This window comes from Spea bombifrons, chromosome 2, assembly GCF_027358695.1.
Source record: "Spea bombifrons isolate aSpeBom1 chromosome 2, aSpeBom1.2.pri, whole genome shotgun sequence".
Lineage (NCBI taxonomy): Eukaryota > Metazoa > Chordata > Amphibia > Anura > Pelobatidae > Spea > Spea bombifrons.
This window is the reverse complement of record NC_071088.1, coordinates 76,426,171-76,444,486: the sequence shown is the minus strand read 5'-3', so window position 1 is coordinate 76,444,486 and position 18,316 is coordinate 76,426,171. Positions and strand designations below refer to the sequence as shown.

Here is an 18,316-nt window from a genome sequence, read left to right as displayed (position 1 = left end):
TGGGCTCTGTTTTTCACGCGCTTTCAACTCCATATCACCTACAGACCCGGGACAAAGAACATCCAGATTGTACGACCCGGTGGAAGAACCAGTCTCGTCACAAGACGGGATCCTACAGTCAGCCCACTTCTTGGGCATACAGACGTCCCTCATGGATGACCTCCGTAAACACAGCCGAACCCTCCACTCCGAACCAGAGACAGTGTCTTGCAAGGCCTCTCAGGGCCTATTCCTGAAAGACGGGGTGGTGTATGTACCCCTCCTAGCGAGACCCGCAGTTATCCGCGCGGTCCATGACCTTCCCTCTTCCGGTCATGGAGGACACCGTCAGACCCGAGACCTCGCCCGACGATATTTTTGGTGGCTGACTATGTCAAAAGACATCGAGCAGTACGTCCAATCATGTTCAGTGTGCGCCCGATCCAAGAAATCCACCATCAAAACAGCAGGCCTCCTACAACCCCTCGCCATCCCCGAGCGACCATGGACAGACATCACCGTTGATTTCATCGTGGACCTACCACCCTCACGAAGCCACAACACAGTCATGGTGGTGGTTGATCGTCTCACAAAGATGGCTCATTTCGTCCCCACCACTGCATTACCCACGGCGGCCAAGACGGCCGACCTGTTTTTGCAAGCCATATACAGACTACATGGGACACCCCACACAGTATTGTCGGACCGAGGGACCCAGTTCACGTCCCGATTCTGGAAAGCGTTCTGTAAGGGGTTGGGAGTCCGTCGCTGTTTGTCCTCCGCCTATCATCCCCGTACCAATGGCCAAACAGAACGGGTGAACCAAATACTGGAACAATACTTGCGCTGCTACGTCTCGCATCTTCAAGACGATTGGTTCACCTTGCTACCATTGGCGGAGTTCTCGTACAACAACCACCTACAACGGTCTATAGGGATGTCTCCCTTCCAAGCAGTTTACGGGTACAACCCGTCCTTCCTCTTCGACCTTCCCTCCACCGAAGGTGTCCCTCCGGCCCGGGATCATATCCAACTACTACAACAAACCGTCCCGGTCCTCACAGCCGCACTGCAGAAAGCCCAAGCACACCACAAGAAACAATTCGACAAACACCATCGGCCGCATGCCCCTCTTCAAGTGGGCGACAAGGTGTGGCTCTCCTCCAAATACATACCCACTCGGACACCCTCCAAGAAGTTATCTATCTAGGACCCTTTCTCGTCACTGATTTGGTTGGTCCGGCTGCCGTCAAGCTCAAGCTCCCTGACTCCTGGGGTCTTCATCCAACGTTCCACGTATCCTTGGTGAAGAAATGGGTCCCTTCTTTGGACACTGGGGGAAGCAACATTCCTCCTCCTCCGGTTCTGGTGGACAACGACCAAGAATACGAGGTGGAGAGCATCCTTGACTCCCGCATCCGCAGGGGCCGTTTTGAGTACCTAGTTTTGTGGAAGGGATTCGGCCCGGAGGAACGGTCATGGGAACCCCTGGCCAACGTTCACGCCCCTGCTAAGATCCGATCCTTCCATCGCTCCCATCCTGTGTACGAGGGGGGGTATGTCAGGCCCGGCCGGGAACACCTACCTCGCTGCGGGGGCCGTCGCCTCGGAGCGCGATCCCCACCGGCAGACCTCCTCGCGACGTGGCCGCATGGTCCCCGAACCGTGCGCCACGCAGAGTATCGGGTCCGGCGTCGCGGGAACCGTCGGGCAGGAGGTCTACTCCGTGGCAGACCGCGCTCCCGGACTCCCGGTCTGCGGGCACGAAGTGCCGAGCACGCGCCGCGCACCCGGAGAGGAGGGGGGCGGGGCTTAACCCCGTTGATACAAACTCCCTCTCCAACAGCCACCAGAGGGAGGGGGAGGAGATAGACTCAGCTCTGTCTCCCTCCACTCAGGTGTATCAAGGGGAGGGAGACAGGCACTGTGGGTGGCAGGAGTACAGGTGATAGGGGGTGGAAGCCTAATTACCTGCCCCTATATAAACTCCCCCAGCCTCTACACCAGTGCTTCTTTGTTAAGCTCCAAGTGTTGCTTGTACCTCTCTAGAGTATTCGTATCCTTGGTATCCTGACCTGACCTTTCGTATTCCGTTTATGCTGTCTGCTGCCTGCCTTGACCTTTGGACCGTGACCCCGACTATTCTCCTGGATTTGCCCCTCTTTTGTACCTCGCTCCTGGACTCTGTATAGTGGTGCCTGCGCCACGCTCCGCACCCCCTTACCTGACATGCGGCCACTTCACGCCCCCAGTTTAACGGTTTTCATCAGCTGATCCACCAGCTTCTATTGGTTGATCCTTGGCATATATCTAATCTAGGTAAAAGAGATCATATTCACCTTTCCAAAGCACACTCCTCCCTCTCACTTATAGATCAAACTATAGTTTCTGCGCACCTACTAGACAGGATCTTGCAAAAGAACATTGAAAATATACTTATCTCTCACCATGCCCCAATTTCACTCATAGGTACATTCTCAGACAAAACTTTACTGCACAGACATTGGAAATTCCGATCTTATCTCTATGATTAAGACAATTTTCAACAACACTTGATAACAGTGTGAGCAAACTACATGGATGACAACATAGGACACATGGACCAGCCACTCTTATTATGGGGACGCTAGATAATTATAGCAAAAGTCTAATCCCCTTATGCTTACGAATAACCAGAGACCCTAAATGACTATCTCACCCCAGATGGTCTACCTGCTAAAAAGAAGATGTGCCTCCTATGCTAGCAGATCTTTTTAATACTACCCTTGAACATCAAATCTTAAGTACATCTAGGACCGTCCTGATACCTAACCCCAGTAAGGACCCAACCAGGGTCCCATCTTACCTTCTGATAACATTAATGATCCAATACAAAGTTATTGACTAAGTTTTAAAAAAAAATGTATGGTTTGATGGGGTAAAATGGGCCAGGTTTAACTATGTCAAATAGGACATGGGTGCAGACTGACCAGATGTCAAAATGAAAAAAAATGTGTATCTTGCAAAATATGTTTTTTTTTAGCCCCAAAACTGGTGTGGTTTGTCAGTGACATATACCAAGAGCTGTAAATGCAAACCTAAAGTATAATATGTGTACAAAGAACACACACATAATTACTGCCCCAAACTTTGACAAAGGCTGTGGTTGAATTAGTTCATAGAGTTAAAATACAAGCATTGTCTACTTTTCAAAAATATATGGTTTGGTGGGGGAAATTGAATTGGCCGGCTTCAAAGATGTCCAAAATAGGACATGGAGGCGGAAGGAAATTAGATGATATGATCAAAAATTGTATCTAAACAAAACCCTTCTTATTCTGAAAAAAACAAAATATTACTTGTGTTGGTACACTAAAAAAGAGAGAAAATTAACAGTCTTGGCTACAAAAAAACCCAAAACTGCCTGGTCCTTAAGGGTTAATTACACATGCAATGAATGGGCTAAAGACCTAGATAGCGTTATCGTTGATTATATCAGATTCATCAAAACTTGTCATCCCAGTTTATTTTTACATCAGAGATTAATTACTGGGCCTTCAAATTCCCTCATTTCTTACAGGAGGCATTTTTTTAGACTGAAGCAACTCCTCCTGTTGCCCTTCTGTGCAGAAATGGTTTATAAACATACCCACGATGTTTACATTTCTCCAGCCAAACTGTATAAAATGGGTCTGAGAGGATGACAACTACCCTAATTGTTTACAACCAGGGGCTGATGTTATGCATGGGCTTTGGTAATGACCGGAGGTCACCACCTCTCTAGTGTCCTTGCCCCAAACCTAACCCACATCTTTAATCTCTTCTCTTTCAAACATGCCATCATCTCCCCATCCTAAAGAAACCTTCCCTTGATCCCACATCCCCATCAAGCTATCGTCCAGTTTCACTTCTCCCACTAGCTTTCAAACTGCTGGAACGATCAACTTACAATCAACTAACAAACTTCAAACTCTCTACTTGACCCTCTACAATCCAGTTTCCATCCACAGCATTCAACAGAGACTGCACTCACTAAAATTACTAATGACCTCCTCGCATCTTAAACAAAAGGCCAATTCTCACCGATTATTCTCTTGGACCTCTCCGCAGCCTTTGACACAGTTGACCACCCCCTCCTCCTACAAACCCTCCATGCTCATGGCATTCGTGACACGGCTCTTTCATGGCTTAAATCCTACCTTTCTGACTGTACTTTTAGTGTCTCATTCACTGCTTGCTCCTCTCCCCTACCGCTATCTATTGGTGTTCCTCAAGGCTCATTTATTGGGCCTCTGCTATTCTCCATCTAAACTTCTTCCTTTGGCTTCCAGTACCACCTATATGCAGATGATACCCTAATCTATATTTCTGCTCCTGACCTTTCCCCCTCTCTTCTTACTCGCCTCACCTGTCTATCAGGAATTGCATCATGGATGTCCTCCCATTATCTAAAGTTTAACATCTCTAAGACCAAACTCATGGTAATCTTGCCATCTGCTCTGTCCCCTTTTCCTGACATCTCTACTACTGTTGAAAACTCCACTATCCAACCAACAGACCAGGTTTGTTGCCTTGGTGTCACCCTTGACTCTACTCTCTCCTTCATCCCTCACATCCAGTCCCTCACCATATCCTGACACCTTCACCTGAAAAACATCTCCCAAATCCGCCCATTCTTCACACAAGACACAGCCAAGTTACTGATCCATTCCCTTGTGATATCCCACATGGATTATTGCAACTCCCTACTAACCGGTCTCCCTCTGTCCCGCTTTTCCCCTGCTTCAATCCATCCTCAACATTGCAGCTAGATTAATTTTTCTATGCTGCCGTTCCTCAGCGGCTGCTCCACTATGCCAATCACTTCATTGGCATCCCATACCCTTCAGAATCAAATTTAAACTTCCGACCCTGACCTATAGAGTCCCCAACAACTCGGCACCCCCTTACATCTCTATCCTCCTATCCAAATACACCCCTACCCGCCTTCTTCACGCCTCTCACGACCTGCGGCTATCTTCTACACTTCCACTCCGGTATTCTGGATTTCACCTGCGCCACCGCGTTCCCTTCCCCGTTCCATCAGACTTTTTACCTTGTACACAATTTTCAAAACCTCTCTGGAAACCCACCTGTTCAAGGAAGCGTACAGCATTCCTTCCCAGTACTCTCAACCATCATCATAATCAAGCCATCTGAATAATTAACAGCTTCCACATATCATCGGACCCAGGTCAACTCATCCCCATCCAAGCAGTCCTCTCCTATTGTCTCACTTCCCCATCAACCACCAACTAGATTGTAAGCTCGCAAAAGCAGGGCCCTCTTCTCCTTTGTACCAGTTTGTTATTGTGTGTGATTCTAAATTGTTCTACTGACTGAGCTGCGGAATCTGCTGGCACTTTATTAATAAATGTAATGTAATATGAATACCTTCATGAGGCCAGATTTTTCATCTTCTATCTTTATTTAGAAAAAAATATACATTTTGTTTCAAATGGATTGGACAAACTCAGTGACCCAAAAGGAGTTAAGAATAAAACATGTTATTAATACATGGCAAACCTTTATCAATACATTGGATATTAATGTCCGTACTCAGATCATTTGTACATTTCCACATACTAAGACTCTACAAGTGAAGCATCTTATACAGTCATAGGAGGGTTGCAATGACAAGGAATGTTGGGAAGAGACAAAACATTCCTAGCCGATACAGACCTCATTTTAGCCCTATTAGTTATAGTTAATAGTTTTGTCGTATAAGTCTTATTTTAAAATTGCTTCATCATGCTGGGCATCCTACAAGTGCTGTACTCACGGTCCTTCTTACTCCACATTATACACTTGCTACCATTGCGCTAGGGCAGAATGCAATATACATTTTAACCCGTGCCTTTCATATCATGATATGTACCTTTTTGTATTCTATGTATTACACATGGTAGTGCTACCAAACTATGGATGACTATGGAGTATTGCACTTTATGACTTTTAAAATTGCTTGTATCTTCCGAATATATCTACATAATTCTTTACCCCCTAATTTTTGTTTGTTAAAGATTAGTTTTCCTTGTAATCAGTGACTCACTTAAGTAGTGGATGATTAAAATGTTATGTTTAAATTATCCCAATTCTGTTGGTAGATATCCCATGTTTCTTTACTACCTTGTCCCACACAGACCTGTTCAATGTTTCTGGAGCAATGCTTCTTAGGAACATGTCATTACTTTTCTCTAACCAAGAAACCATATATGTAGACCAAAGAGGGTAATGTCACAAATGTAAAAAAGAAACTTACTGGCACAGCTGGGATAAAAATCATCACATATGTCTGTGCCAACCTTAAACAAAAAGAATTGGTCACTTTTCATAACAAAAACATGCATTATGCACAGTTCAATCTACTTTTACAGATTACATGAATGTTGTCAGTAATGGATGTTATACTTTACACAGTTTACTCAACTCCTTTTTGCTGAAGCATCGTATAACAAATTGATCATTTAAATACTCCATTTTTGATGAAGCATTGTATAACAAATTGATCATTTAAATACATTCACAAACCAAGTGCTAAAACCATTTCAGTGAATGCTGTGAGTAAAATGGGTCAAACAGTATATGTCAGTCCAAATTAACTAAATATAATAATAATGATCCTCAATGCATACAAACATTTAGTATTTTATTGGAGTGGACTACAAATAGCTGATGTCACAGCTATACAACTGGAAAAAAGATTTGAGAGTATGCAGATTTTATTTTTGAGTCACAAGATGAAACTTAAGTGCCATAGAAAAAACGATGTTCCTCTTTGAGCATACAATATAGTGTTGTATAGACTAATGTATGTTAGTACTGATGGAAATCTAAGTTTGTTCATTTAGGCATTATCTGCAGACCTGGAGGCTACCATTGCTGTCAGTCATATGATGTTTTTGGAGAGTTTCTCTGCTCAACCACAACACTGGGCTGATTCTGATTATTTATGACAATGCTAATGGACTCCATTTCTCTCTTGATCTTCATTAGTTATAGTGTCCAGTTGGTCCACTGTATTGTTTACCACAGACAGTATAATTATTATTAGTATTATTATTATCTTTTATTTATATAGAGCCAACAATTGATGTAGCGTTTAATTATATAAAGGGTCAGGATGTTTGCCTACACAGTAAACGAAAAAATTATTTGATTCCCTGCTGATTTTGTACGTTTGCCCACTGACATGATCAGTCTATAATTTTAATGGTAGGTTTATTAGAATAATGAGAGACAGAAAACAGCAAAAAATCCAGAATAACACATATCAAATAAGTTATAAATTGATTTGCATTTTACTCAGTAAAGTAAGTATTTGACCCCTTTGCAAAACATGTACTTGTTGGCAATCACAGAGGTCAGACGTTTCTTGTAGTTGGCCACCAAGTTTGCACACATATCAGGAAGGATTTTGTCCCACTCCTCTTTGCAGATCCTCTCCAAGTCATTAAGGTTTTGAGGCTGACGTTTTGACACTCGAACCTGCAGATTCCTCCACAGATTGTCTATGGGATTAAGGTCTGGAGACTGGCTAAGCCACTCCAGGACGTTAATGTGCTTCTTTTTGAGCCATTCCTTTGTTGCCTTGGCCATCTGTTTGTCAATGTCATGCTGGAATACCCATCCACGACCCATTTTCAATGCCCTAGCTGAAGGAAGGAGGTTCTCACCCAAGATTTGACGGTACATGGCCCCATCCATGGTCCCTTTGATGCAGTGAAGTTGTTGTGTCGCCTTAGCTGAAAAACACCCCCAAAGCATAATGTTTCCACCTCCATGTTTGACAATTGGGACGGTGTTCTTGGGGTCATAGGCAGCATTCCTCCTCCTCCAAACACGCCGAGTTGAGCTGAAGCCAAATAGCTCAATTTTGGCCTCGTCTGACCACAACACTTTCACTCAGTTCTCCTCTGAATCATTCATATGTTCATTGGCTTCAGATGGGCCTGTACATGTGCCTTTTTGAGCAGGGGGTCCTTGCGGGCGCGGCAGGATTTCAGTCCTTCACGGCGTAGTGTACCAATTGTTTTCTTTTTTTTGCTGGTGACTATGGTCCCAGCTGCCTTGAGATCATTGACAAGGTCCTCCCGTGTCCCGTGTAGTTCTGGGCTGATTTCTCACAGTTCTCATGATCATTGAAACACCAGGAGGTGACATCTTGCATGGAGACCCAGACCGAGGGAGATTGACAGTTATTTTGTGTTTCTTCCATTTGCAAATAATCACACCAACTTTTGTCACCTTCTCACCAAGCTGCTTGGCGATGGTCTTGTAGCCCATTCCAGTGTAGGTCTACAATCTTGTCCCTGACATCTTTGGACAGCTTTTTGTTCCTGGCCAAGGTGGAGAGTTTGGAATCTGATTGATTGCTTCTGTGGACAGGTGTCTTTTATACAGGTAACAAGCTGAGATTAGGAGCACTCTGTATAAAAGACACCTGGGAGACAGACATCTTGCTAATTGATAGGGGATCAAATACTTATTTCACTGAATAAAATGCAAATCAATTTATAATTTATTTGAAATGCATTGTTATTCTGTCTCTTACTGTTCAAATAAACCTACCATTAAAATTATAGACTGATAATGTCTTTGTCAGTGGGCAAACATACAAAACCAGCCAGGAATCAAATTATGTTTTCCTTCACTGTAAAATGGGCTAAGTTAACAGAGCTTAGAAAACATCCAATGGCTAATATGCAGCTTTTATTAAAACTTTTAATGTATTTTTTTTCAGTTTTTACCTACTGGATAAAATGGTACGTTAGTTAAAAAGCAAGACATCACCAAATCGATATTGCTATTCTGAATATAATATAAGACCGGAGACTGATTATGGTCTGAGTCTTAGCATCAGGAAGGAGAAGACTACTGTACATAGGCCAACTTGGTTTTACGTATCTATTTTCCAGTACCTTTTCGGTATAAACTGATTGATAATGACAATAATGTAATAATAACTGAAAAGTGTCTTATAGCTTGCTTTTTAACTATGCATTATTCGTACTTTGATCAGCTGTTATACAGAGATTAGCAGCTATCATTTGTGTTTGTCAGATATTACGTGTAATATTAACCTGGCAACATCCGGATTCTGTCTGAAGAGCAGCAGGATGTATTCAGTGTTAATGAAGATGCCCCAGCAAGGGAAGCAGAACAGTAACAGGATCAGAATCCCCCTCTGTAAGATTATTCCAATGCGTTTCATATTTTTACCACCATACGTCTATAAGAAAGTAAATAATAGAGGAAAAATTACAACTTAGTAACAATTCAATCTGTTTTTTTATTTACATATATGCAACATGTGTTTGACACATCATATACCTGACAGAGGAGACTCCATGCTGCCGGAAGAAAACCTGATGTCCAGTGTATCAGCAAAAAGAGGTCCCCACCGGCAGTGGCATCACAACCCGGGTGCGGGGGGTGCGGACCGCACCCGGGTGACACCTTACAGGGGGTAACACCACACCAGGCAGAGAACTCTATGAGAGTGTAATCTGCCTGGGATCACCCTACCATAGCGCGGCCGCGGCAGTGCAACAGGAGCGGAGGAGGCAGACCTGGCACTGGCAGATCATCACTGGACGGCGGAGGAGGAATAACGGCACCACGCACAAAATTGTCCAAAATATAGGCCGCGGCTGATTATAGGCCGCAACCCTAAAGTTTAATGTTAATTTAAAGAAAATATAATTAACAGAAACATTACTAGAAAGCTAAGAGTATTCCGCTTTTTCAGTTTTTACTCCTGGAGCGCTTTCACAATAGGGTCGGGCAAAGGAACAGGAAGAGAGGCTGTCCCTGTTAACTATTCTTAATTCATTTTTTAATATATTTTAATAATCACATTGTGATTAGTAAGCTGGGCTCCACTGACCCGCATGGTTGAATGCAGTACCTTAGGGTTCTCACAAGTGTCTTGAGAGACACCCTAGAGAACTTATTTATTTTTTAGGAAAAATATCTCACGCACTTGTGATCACATCTCCAGAGCAGTCACAGTGCGTCCTGAGGTGGGTTATTGTTGATGTCCTCCAAAACTTCTTTTAACCCCTTCGCGACCTTTGCCGGTTCAGGACCGTCATGACAAGAAGGTCACTAAATGACCTTTGACGGTCCTGAACCGTCAAAAAATTAAATAAGCTTAGAAAGTGATCAACGATCACTTTCTTCGCTTAAACGGCGTTACTGTAATGCCTCGATGTCGAGGCATTCAGTAACGCCGAGATCGGCATCGGGGGCCTTGTCTGGCCCCTCCCCGGGGCGCCAACAGCCGCCATACATTCTCCTCCATTTGGGAGGAGAAAGCGATCTTGATTTGATTTTGCTGTAACTCTACCTGAGAAATGAGGGTGTCGCATGCATTCGACAAGCCTGAACCAATAGATATTCCTGAAACATTGATGACCTAAAAAACAAATGGCATATTACAAATGAAACATTTAAAACTATTCTAACCCTTATGTCTTATGTAACTCAGCTACAGTAACCATCCCTATAATGATAAAAAAACACAGCGTTATCTGCACGTTATTGCTGAAATCTAGTAATAAATTACTGATACCATATAAGAAATCCTTGACTAAATCATACATCACTCCTATCTACCAAAGTTGGAGGCCTCATAATTTATCTCATATTACCGTATTTGCTCGATTATAAGACGAGGTTTTTTCCAGAAAAATACCCCTCGCCTTATAATCGGGGTCATCTTATAATCAGACCTCAACTAGGTCTGACTATGAGACTAAGATCCAGATCCCCCGAAGCGATGGAAATAAAAACTAAATATTTTTCTCAATCATAGCTTTTATTAAAAAAAAATGTTCACATAGTTTACATGAATTTACATTTACTGGTAAAACTTTTTTCCTATAGGGTCGTCTTATATTCAGGCTTTTTCTTCTTTTCATAAATTAATATTCAGATTTTGGGGGGGTCGTCTTTTAATCAGGGTCATTTTATAATCGAGCAACTACGGTAGTTAATCTGGCCTTTACTTTCTCCCAAGGCACATCCCAATATATGAAACGCATGACACACAGTTTATAAAATGCATCATTAAATACACCAGATTTCCTACAATGCATCTTACATTCAAAATAGTGCAGACAGGGTCCTGTTATGTTAATATAAAGTTTTACATACACATTGGGCTACATACAGCACATTATCAAACGAAAACTATAAATTCTGAAACAGAAACAGTGCAAGAAAACAAGGATGGAATAACACCTACAACAATAGCAAGTACCACAGAGTCCAACTCAATCTTTTTCAGTTTAGCAGATATACCCCATTAAGACCTGACAGTCCTAAGCAAATAAGATGATGAGCATTGACCATCACTGGCTTCCTCTTTGAAATCAATAAGTGTGTCAGTTGTAACTGGTACCAAGTGCATAAAACTATGAAGGTTGGCTGCAAAACTACATTGGGGGGGTATGGGTAGATGATGAATGTATGCATTGTCTGCAAGCCCTGTGCACCAAATTTACTGTAAATTCCATGTTTTATGGGTTAAATATAATTTGTGGAGAATATCTGCTAAATATTGTCATCTCTAGCAGATAGAGGGACAGTTCCTTTTTGGGATCCAAACCCCTGTGTCACTCTGTCCTGTCTAGGAACCTTAGAACAACTCAATTAAATTGAAATTAAACTGTTGAAATATATATGTAAATTTTCCATTTAAATGCCTTAACTGCACAATTAGCTACCGGTCCTCCAGGCTAAGCTCAACGGTAGTATCTGTGAGAATAGAAACCCTTTATCTTCTGGGCTTGACTCTTTAAGTGACAATCAGGTACGTGTCAACAGACACGTACCTACAATAGGGATGTACCGAAATTAAAATTCTGGACCGAAACTGAAAATTTAGGATTCACTTGGCCGAAACTGAAAATGACCCCCCCCCCACACACACCTTTAAAAAAAAACAACAAAAAAACCACACTTTTATTAAACATAAGTAACACCAAAATTTGACAAAAAAAAAAACCAATAGCAATATTACTGTATTTGCTCGATTATAAGACAAGGCTTTTTTCAGAGCAAATGCTCTGAAAAATAACAATAAAAGGGAATAAAAACAAGGAAATAAAAACAAAAAAAAATTATCAATCATAGTTTTTATTATATAAGAAAGAATAGTTTAAAACTATTTAAAACTATTCTAACCCTTATGTCTTATGTAACTCAGCTACAGTAACCATCCCTATAATGATAAAAAAACACAGCACGTTATTGCTGAAATCTAGTAATAAATTACTGATACCATATAAGAAATCCTTGACTAAATCATACATCACTCCTATCTACCAAAGTTGGAGGCCTCATAATTTATCTCATATTACCGTATTTGCTCGATTATAAGACGAGGTTTTTTCCAGAAAAATACCCCTCGCCTTATAATCGGGGTCATCTTATAATCAGACCTCAACTAGGTCTGACTATGAGACTAAGATCCAGATCCCCCGAAGCGATGGAAATAAAAACTAAATATTTTTCTCAATCATAGCTTTTATTAAAAAAAAATGTTCACATAGTTTACATGAATTTACATTTACTGGTAAAACTTTTTTCCTATAGGGTCGTCTTATATTCAGGCTTTTTCTTCTTTTCATAAATTAATATTCAGATTTTGGGGGGGTCGTCTTTTAATCAGGGTCATTTTATAATCGAGCAACTACGGTAGTTAATCTGGCCTTTACTTTCTCCCAAGGCACATCCCAATATATGAAACGCATGACACACAGTTTATAAAATGCATCATTAAATACACCAGATTTCCTACAATGCATCTTACATTCAAAATAGTGCAGACAGGGTCCTGTTATGTTAATATAAAGTTTTACATACACATTGGGCTACATACAGCACATTATCAAACGAAAACTATAAATTCTGAAACAGAAACAGTGCAAGAAAACAAGGATGGAATAACACCTACAACAATAGCAAGTACCACAGAGTCCAACTCAATCTTTCCCAAATGTCCACAGAAAACAGAGCTTACAATATTCAAAAGGAACACCATAATCTGGGACAGGAACTGAAAAACAAAAGCAGGAGAAAATGTTTAGTATATTTTCAATGCATATACCGTATTGGCTCGGATATAGGCCGCCCCCGTATATAGGCCGCACCCTAAAAGTTTGGTGCTTTTTTAAAGAAAAAGTTTTTTTTCTTTAAAAAAGCACCAAAAAAAACATGCTGCCACTCTGTCCCCCCCCCCGAGATATGCTGCCGCTGTCCTCCCTCCCCGAGATACGCTGCCGCTGTCCTCCCTGCCCGCGATACGCTGCCGCTGTCCTCCCTGCCCGCGATACGCTGCCGCTGTCCTCCCTGCCCGCGATACGCTGCCGCTGTCCTCCCTCCCCGCGATACGCTGCCGCTGTCCTCCCTCCCCGCGATACGCTGCCGCTGTCCTCCCTCCCCGCGATACGCTGCCGCTGTCCTCCCTCCCCGCGATACGCTGCCGCTGTCCTCCTCTGCCCCCCCTCCTCGACTTACCGGAGCAGACTCCCGGGTGTCTTGCGGGGCCGGCGGGAGACATCTACGCAATACGCGCATGCAACTTCCGGTACCGGTACCGGAAGTTGCATACGCGTATTGCGTAGATGTCCCTCGCCGGCCCCGTCGGGGGTGGGCAGAGGTAAAACGCTTAGATAACCTCCCGTGCCGGCACCCCCCCCCGTGGGATGTGCTGGCAGGGGAGGCTGTCTGAGCGTATCGGGGAGAAGGATGCAGGTCCCCTGCACCGCTGCGGGGGATCTGTATCTTAACCCCGCTGCCTGCCCGGCGCCCGGGACTGCATGTCCCGGGCGTCGGGCGCTAGACCCCGAATATAGGCCGCACCCCCACTTTAAAAACTTAAAGTGGGGGAAAAAAGTGCGGCCTATATTCGAGCCAATACGGTATATGGCTAAAAAGAAGGTAGCTTTCCATATTATCCTAAAGAAAGCAGATCAATTCGCATTCAGTATTAATCCCTATGTATTTGTTTAGGTTCCTTCTGAACAATAAAGGATCAACTAATCCATTCCTATAGGAGAAGGTTGTTGGCATTAGCCCTCCATAATGCAGAGGAAATGGTGTAGAATAATGTATTTCCTCTCATCTCATCTAATCTATATTTGCAGTTTAGCAGATATACCCCATTAAGACCTGACAGTCCTAAGCAAATAAGATGATGAGCATTGACCATCACTGGCTTCCTCTTTGAAATCAATAAGTGTGTCAGTTGTAACTGGTACCAAGTGCATAAAACTATGAAGGTTGGCTGCAAAACTACATTGGGGGGGTATGGGTAGATGATGAATGTATGCATTGTCTGCAAGCCCTGTGCACCAAATTTACTGTAAATTCCATGTTTTATGGGTTAAATATAATTTGTGGAGAATATCTGCTAAATATTGTCATCTCTAGCAGATAGAGGGACAGTTCCTTTTTGGGATCCAAACCCCTGTGTCACTCTGTCCTGTCTAGGAACCTTAGAACAACTCAATTAAATTGAAATTAAACTGTTGAAATATATATATGTAAATTTTCCATTTAAATGCCTTAACTGCACAATTAGCTACCGGTCCTCCAGGCTAAGCTCAACGGTAGTATCTGTGAGAATAGAAACCCTTTATCTTCTGGGCTTGACTCTTTAAGTGACAATCAGGTACGTGTCAACAGACACGTACCTACAATAGGGATGTACCGAAATTAAAATTCTGGACCGAAACTGAAAATTTAGGATTCACTTGGCCGAAACTGAAAATGACCCCCCACACACACACACCTTTAAAAAAAAACAACAAAAAAACCACACTTTTATTAAACATAAGTAACACCAAAATTTGACAAAAAAAAAAACCAATAGCAATATTACTGTATTTGCTCGATTATAAGACAAGGCTTTTTTCAGAGCAAATGCTCTGAAAAATAACAATAAAAGGGAATAAAAACAAGGAAATAAAAACAAAAAAAAATTATCAATCATAGTTTTTATTATATAAGAAAGAATAGTTTACATGTGAAGTAATATTTACTAGTAAAACTTTCTTATAGGGCAGTCTTATATTCAGGCTTTTTCTTTTTTTCCTAAATTAATATTCAAATTTTGGGGGGTCATCTTATATTCAGGGTCATCTTATAATCGAGCAAATACGGTAATATATATATATTATTGTTAACAGCAGTCATACTACTATCATGCCCAGGCATACCCAGATTCCAGCATGTACTGGCTGACTTAGCATGATAGGAGTGTGATTGTGGTTCACAAAATGTCAAAGTTCAACACTGAAAAATGCGCATGCCCCAAATGTGTCCCCTTTGCCCTCAAACAGCCAGTGAAACTCATGCATGGGTGGTATATATTAGCATTTGAAATACCCTGGGGTGTCTAGCAGTGTTCCCTCTAAGCTGTGCGCTCGTGTGCGCGCACATAGCATTTTTAGAGAGCGCACATGTCCAAAAATTGTGCGCACAACAGTTTTTCCCAATAAAAAAAAAATATATTATTTTTTTTATACTTTATGCGGCGCGGATATTGTGCGCACAAAATTTTGGCTCTGGGAAAATTTTTGCACAAGAGAAATTTTCTGTGCACGCCACCTAAGAAAAATTAGATGGAACATTGGTGTCTAGTCTTCAAACATATATGGTTTGATTGGAAAAATTGCATTGACCAGCTTTAGATACCTGAAATAGCACATGGAGGCAGAATGACCAGATATGGAAAAAATGGTTTTGAAACAACAAAACGCTACTTGTACAAATTGCCCTATAACTTGCAAAAAAAGCAACTGTTGTGCAGTTGTTAACTCCCTTTCATACCAAGAGTAGAACTTTTGTGATATATATATATATATATCACCTTCACTCATCAGTAAGTGTACGTATCTGGTTTATCATTATGATGCACTGAATAAATACTGTTCTATACCCACTATATGAACACCAGGGAGGGGAAGACTTACAAAAAACTCAGAGAATAAAATAATTCCCGTTAACATTTATAGGTCGCAAGTCCCTCTTACCAGCGGTCCGGCCAGCACACACTGTTCTTTCACTTCACTCATGAAGCCAGCAGGCAGCAGCCGGCGGAGACCGCGAGGAAGCCAGTTGGACTTACCGTTGAACGGTAAGCCCTCCGCTGGCCGCTCCGCTCCGCTGTTCTCTCGTCCGTTCATTTTCTCCCAGGGAGAAGTCACAGTACTGTTAGCGTCTGTTACATCTGCTCTGAAGCACCGCCCACTGCATTGAAACTAGAGGAATGGAAGATGCCGCAAGCATTAAGGGGCGGGGGTCTTCAAAGGGGGTCACGGTATTTATGCGTAACACATCTAGCTAAGTACAGTAAAGCTTATGAGACGGATTTGAACTGAGTTGATTCCAATTGCCAGCACAACATACTATAACTATTAAATAAATAAATGCACATTTGCTGAACATTAAAATCAGAGGGGTATTTTCCAGAATCACTCCTGCTTCCATATGTGTTTATTACTTCCAATATTTTTGATTGAATTTTTTTGCCACAGATCGGTGCAGGAGCAAAGAAGTTCTTTAGTGGTCTGTTACTTTATATTATTTATTGCTTTATAGAGCACTGTGATATTTTGCATTGCTGTACAATGGGTAGACAGGGTATAGACGTACCGGGACGCAGGGGCGTACCTAGAGTATTTGGCACCCGGGGCGGATCCTGTATGTGGCACCCCCCCACACACACACTTTAAAACTACCTGGCCGAAACTGAATATGACCCCCCACACACACCATAAAAAAATCTAACACTTTTATTTCGAGTAAGTAACACACCAAAATAGGACAAAACAATTAAATAACAATATATATATATATATATATATATATAATTGTTAACAGCAATCACATTCCTATCATGCCCAGGCATACCCAGATTCCAGGAAGCACTCGCAGACTTGGCATGATAGGAGTATGATTGCCCTATCTACCCCTTCTCGCTCCCTTCTGCCCTATCTACCCCTTCTCACTCCCTTCTCCCTATCTACCCTTCCTAACTATCTACCCTCTCCCTCTTTGAAGTTCACTTACCTTTCAGGAGTCCTGCGGTGGGGGTGCAGGGCCTCTGTCTCCCAGCTCTGCGACTGTATGGAACAGTATAGAGTGATGGGAGTTATGATGTACTTTAGAGCATAATGAAAAATACATTGGAAATGGTACAGCATAACACCCATCACTCTCACACACTTACCAATCCACACTTACCAATCCACACATATACCAATCCACACATATACCAATCCACACGTATACCAATCCACACGCATACCAATCCACACACATACCAATCCACACGCACACCAATCCACAAACACATACCAATCCACACACTTACCAATCCACACACATACCAATCCACACACATACACCAATCCACACACTAATCCACACACATACCAATCCACACACATACCAATCCACACACACACATACCAATCCACACACACATACCAATCCACACACATACCAATCCACACATATACACCAATCCACACACATACCAATCCACATATACCAATCCACACACATACACCAATCCACACACATACCAATCCACACACATACCAATCCACACATATACTAATTCACACACATGCCAATCCACACACATACACCAATCCACACATATACACCAATCCACACACATACCAATCCACACATATACCAATCCACACACATACCAATCCACACACATACCAATCCACACACATACCACTCAACACACATACACCAATCCACACACATACACCAATCCACACACATACACCAATCCACACATATACCAATCCCCACACATACCAATCCACATACATACCAATCCACACACATACCAATCTACACACATACCAATCCACACACATACCACTCAACACACATACACCAATCCACACACATACACCAATCCACACACATACACCAATCCACTCTCACTGAATGCTTTCCTACCTTTCCTATTTTCTCCTTACAGCTCCTTTTCCTGCTCTTCGCTCCTCTTCTTCTTCAGTTCTTCTGTCTTCTCTGTCTTCTTCCGGGTCAGAGGGCACGGACAGCGGTGGGCGTGGCTTCAGTGTTGTGCGTCGGGATCTGACAACAAACCCCGGCGCACAACAGCTGTTGCCGCGCGGATCGCAAGGGAGTGGTATCGGAGGTCTTTAACAGACCTCCGGCTCCCTTGAGTGATTTTAAACCGGGTTCAAGGGAAATCCTTGAACCGGCTTAAAATCACTCAAGGGAGTCGGTGGTCTGTTAAAGACCTCCGATACCG

The 18,316-nt window shown here is 42.6% G+C and overlaps 1 protein-coding gene across 1 annotated transcript in view; it reads right to left on the bottom strand.

The window, feature by feature from the left end:
* Positions 1 to 16,200, bottom strand: part of LOC128473705 (multidrug and toxin extrusion protein 2-like) — a 57,462-nt gene extending 41,262 nt beyond the window's left edge. Inside the window, exons 1-5 of the mRNA XM_053455958.1 lie at positions 16,044 to 16,200; positions 12,962 to 13,063; positions 10,349 to 10,417; positions 9,081 to 9,229; positions 6,260 to 6,302 (exon numbers count right to left, since the gene is read on the bottom strand). Coding sequence (XP_053311933.1) covers positions 6,260 to 6,302; positions 9,081 to 9,229; positions 10,349 to 10,417; positions 12,962 to 13,063; positions 16,044 to 16,196 — 516 coding nt within the window. The 5' untranslated portion in view covers positions 16,197 to 16,200. The remainder of the gene's footprint in view (positions 1 to 6,259; positions 6,303 to 9,080; positions 9,230 to 10,348; positions 10,418 to 12,961; positions 13,064 to 16,043) is intronic.
* Positions 16,201 to 18,316: the final 2,116 nt, after the last annotated feature.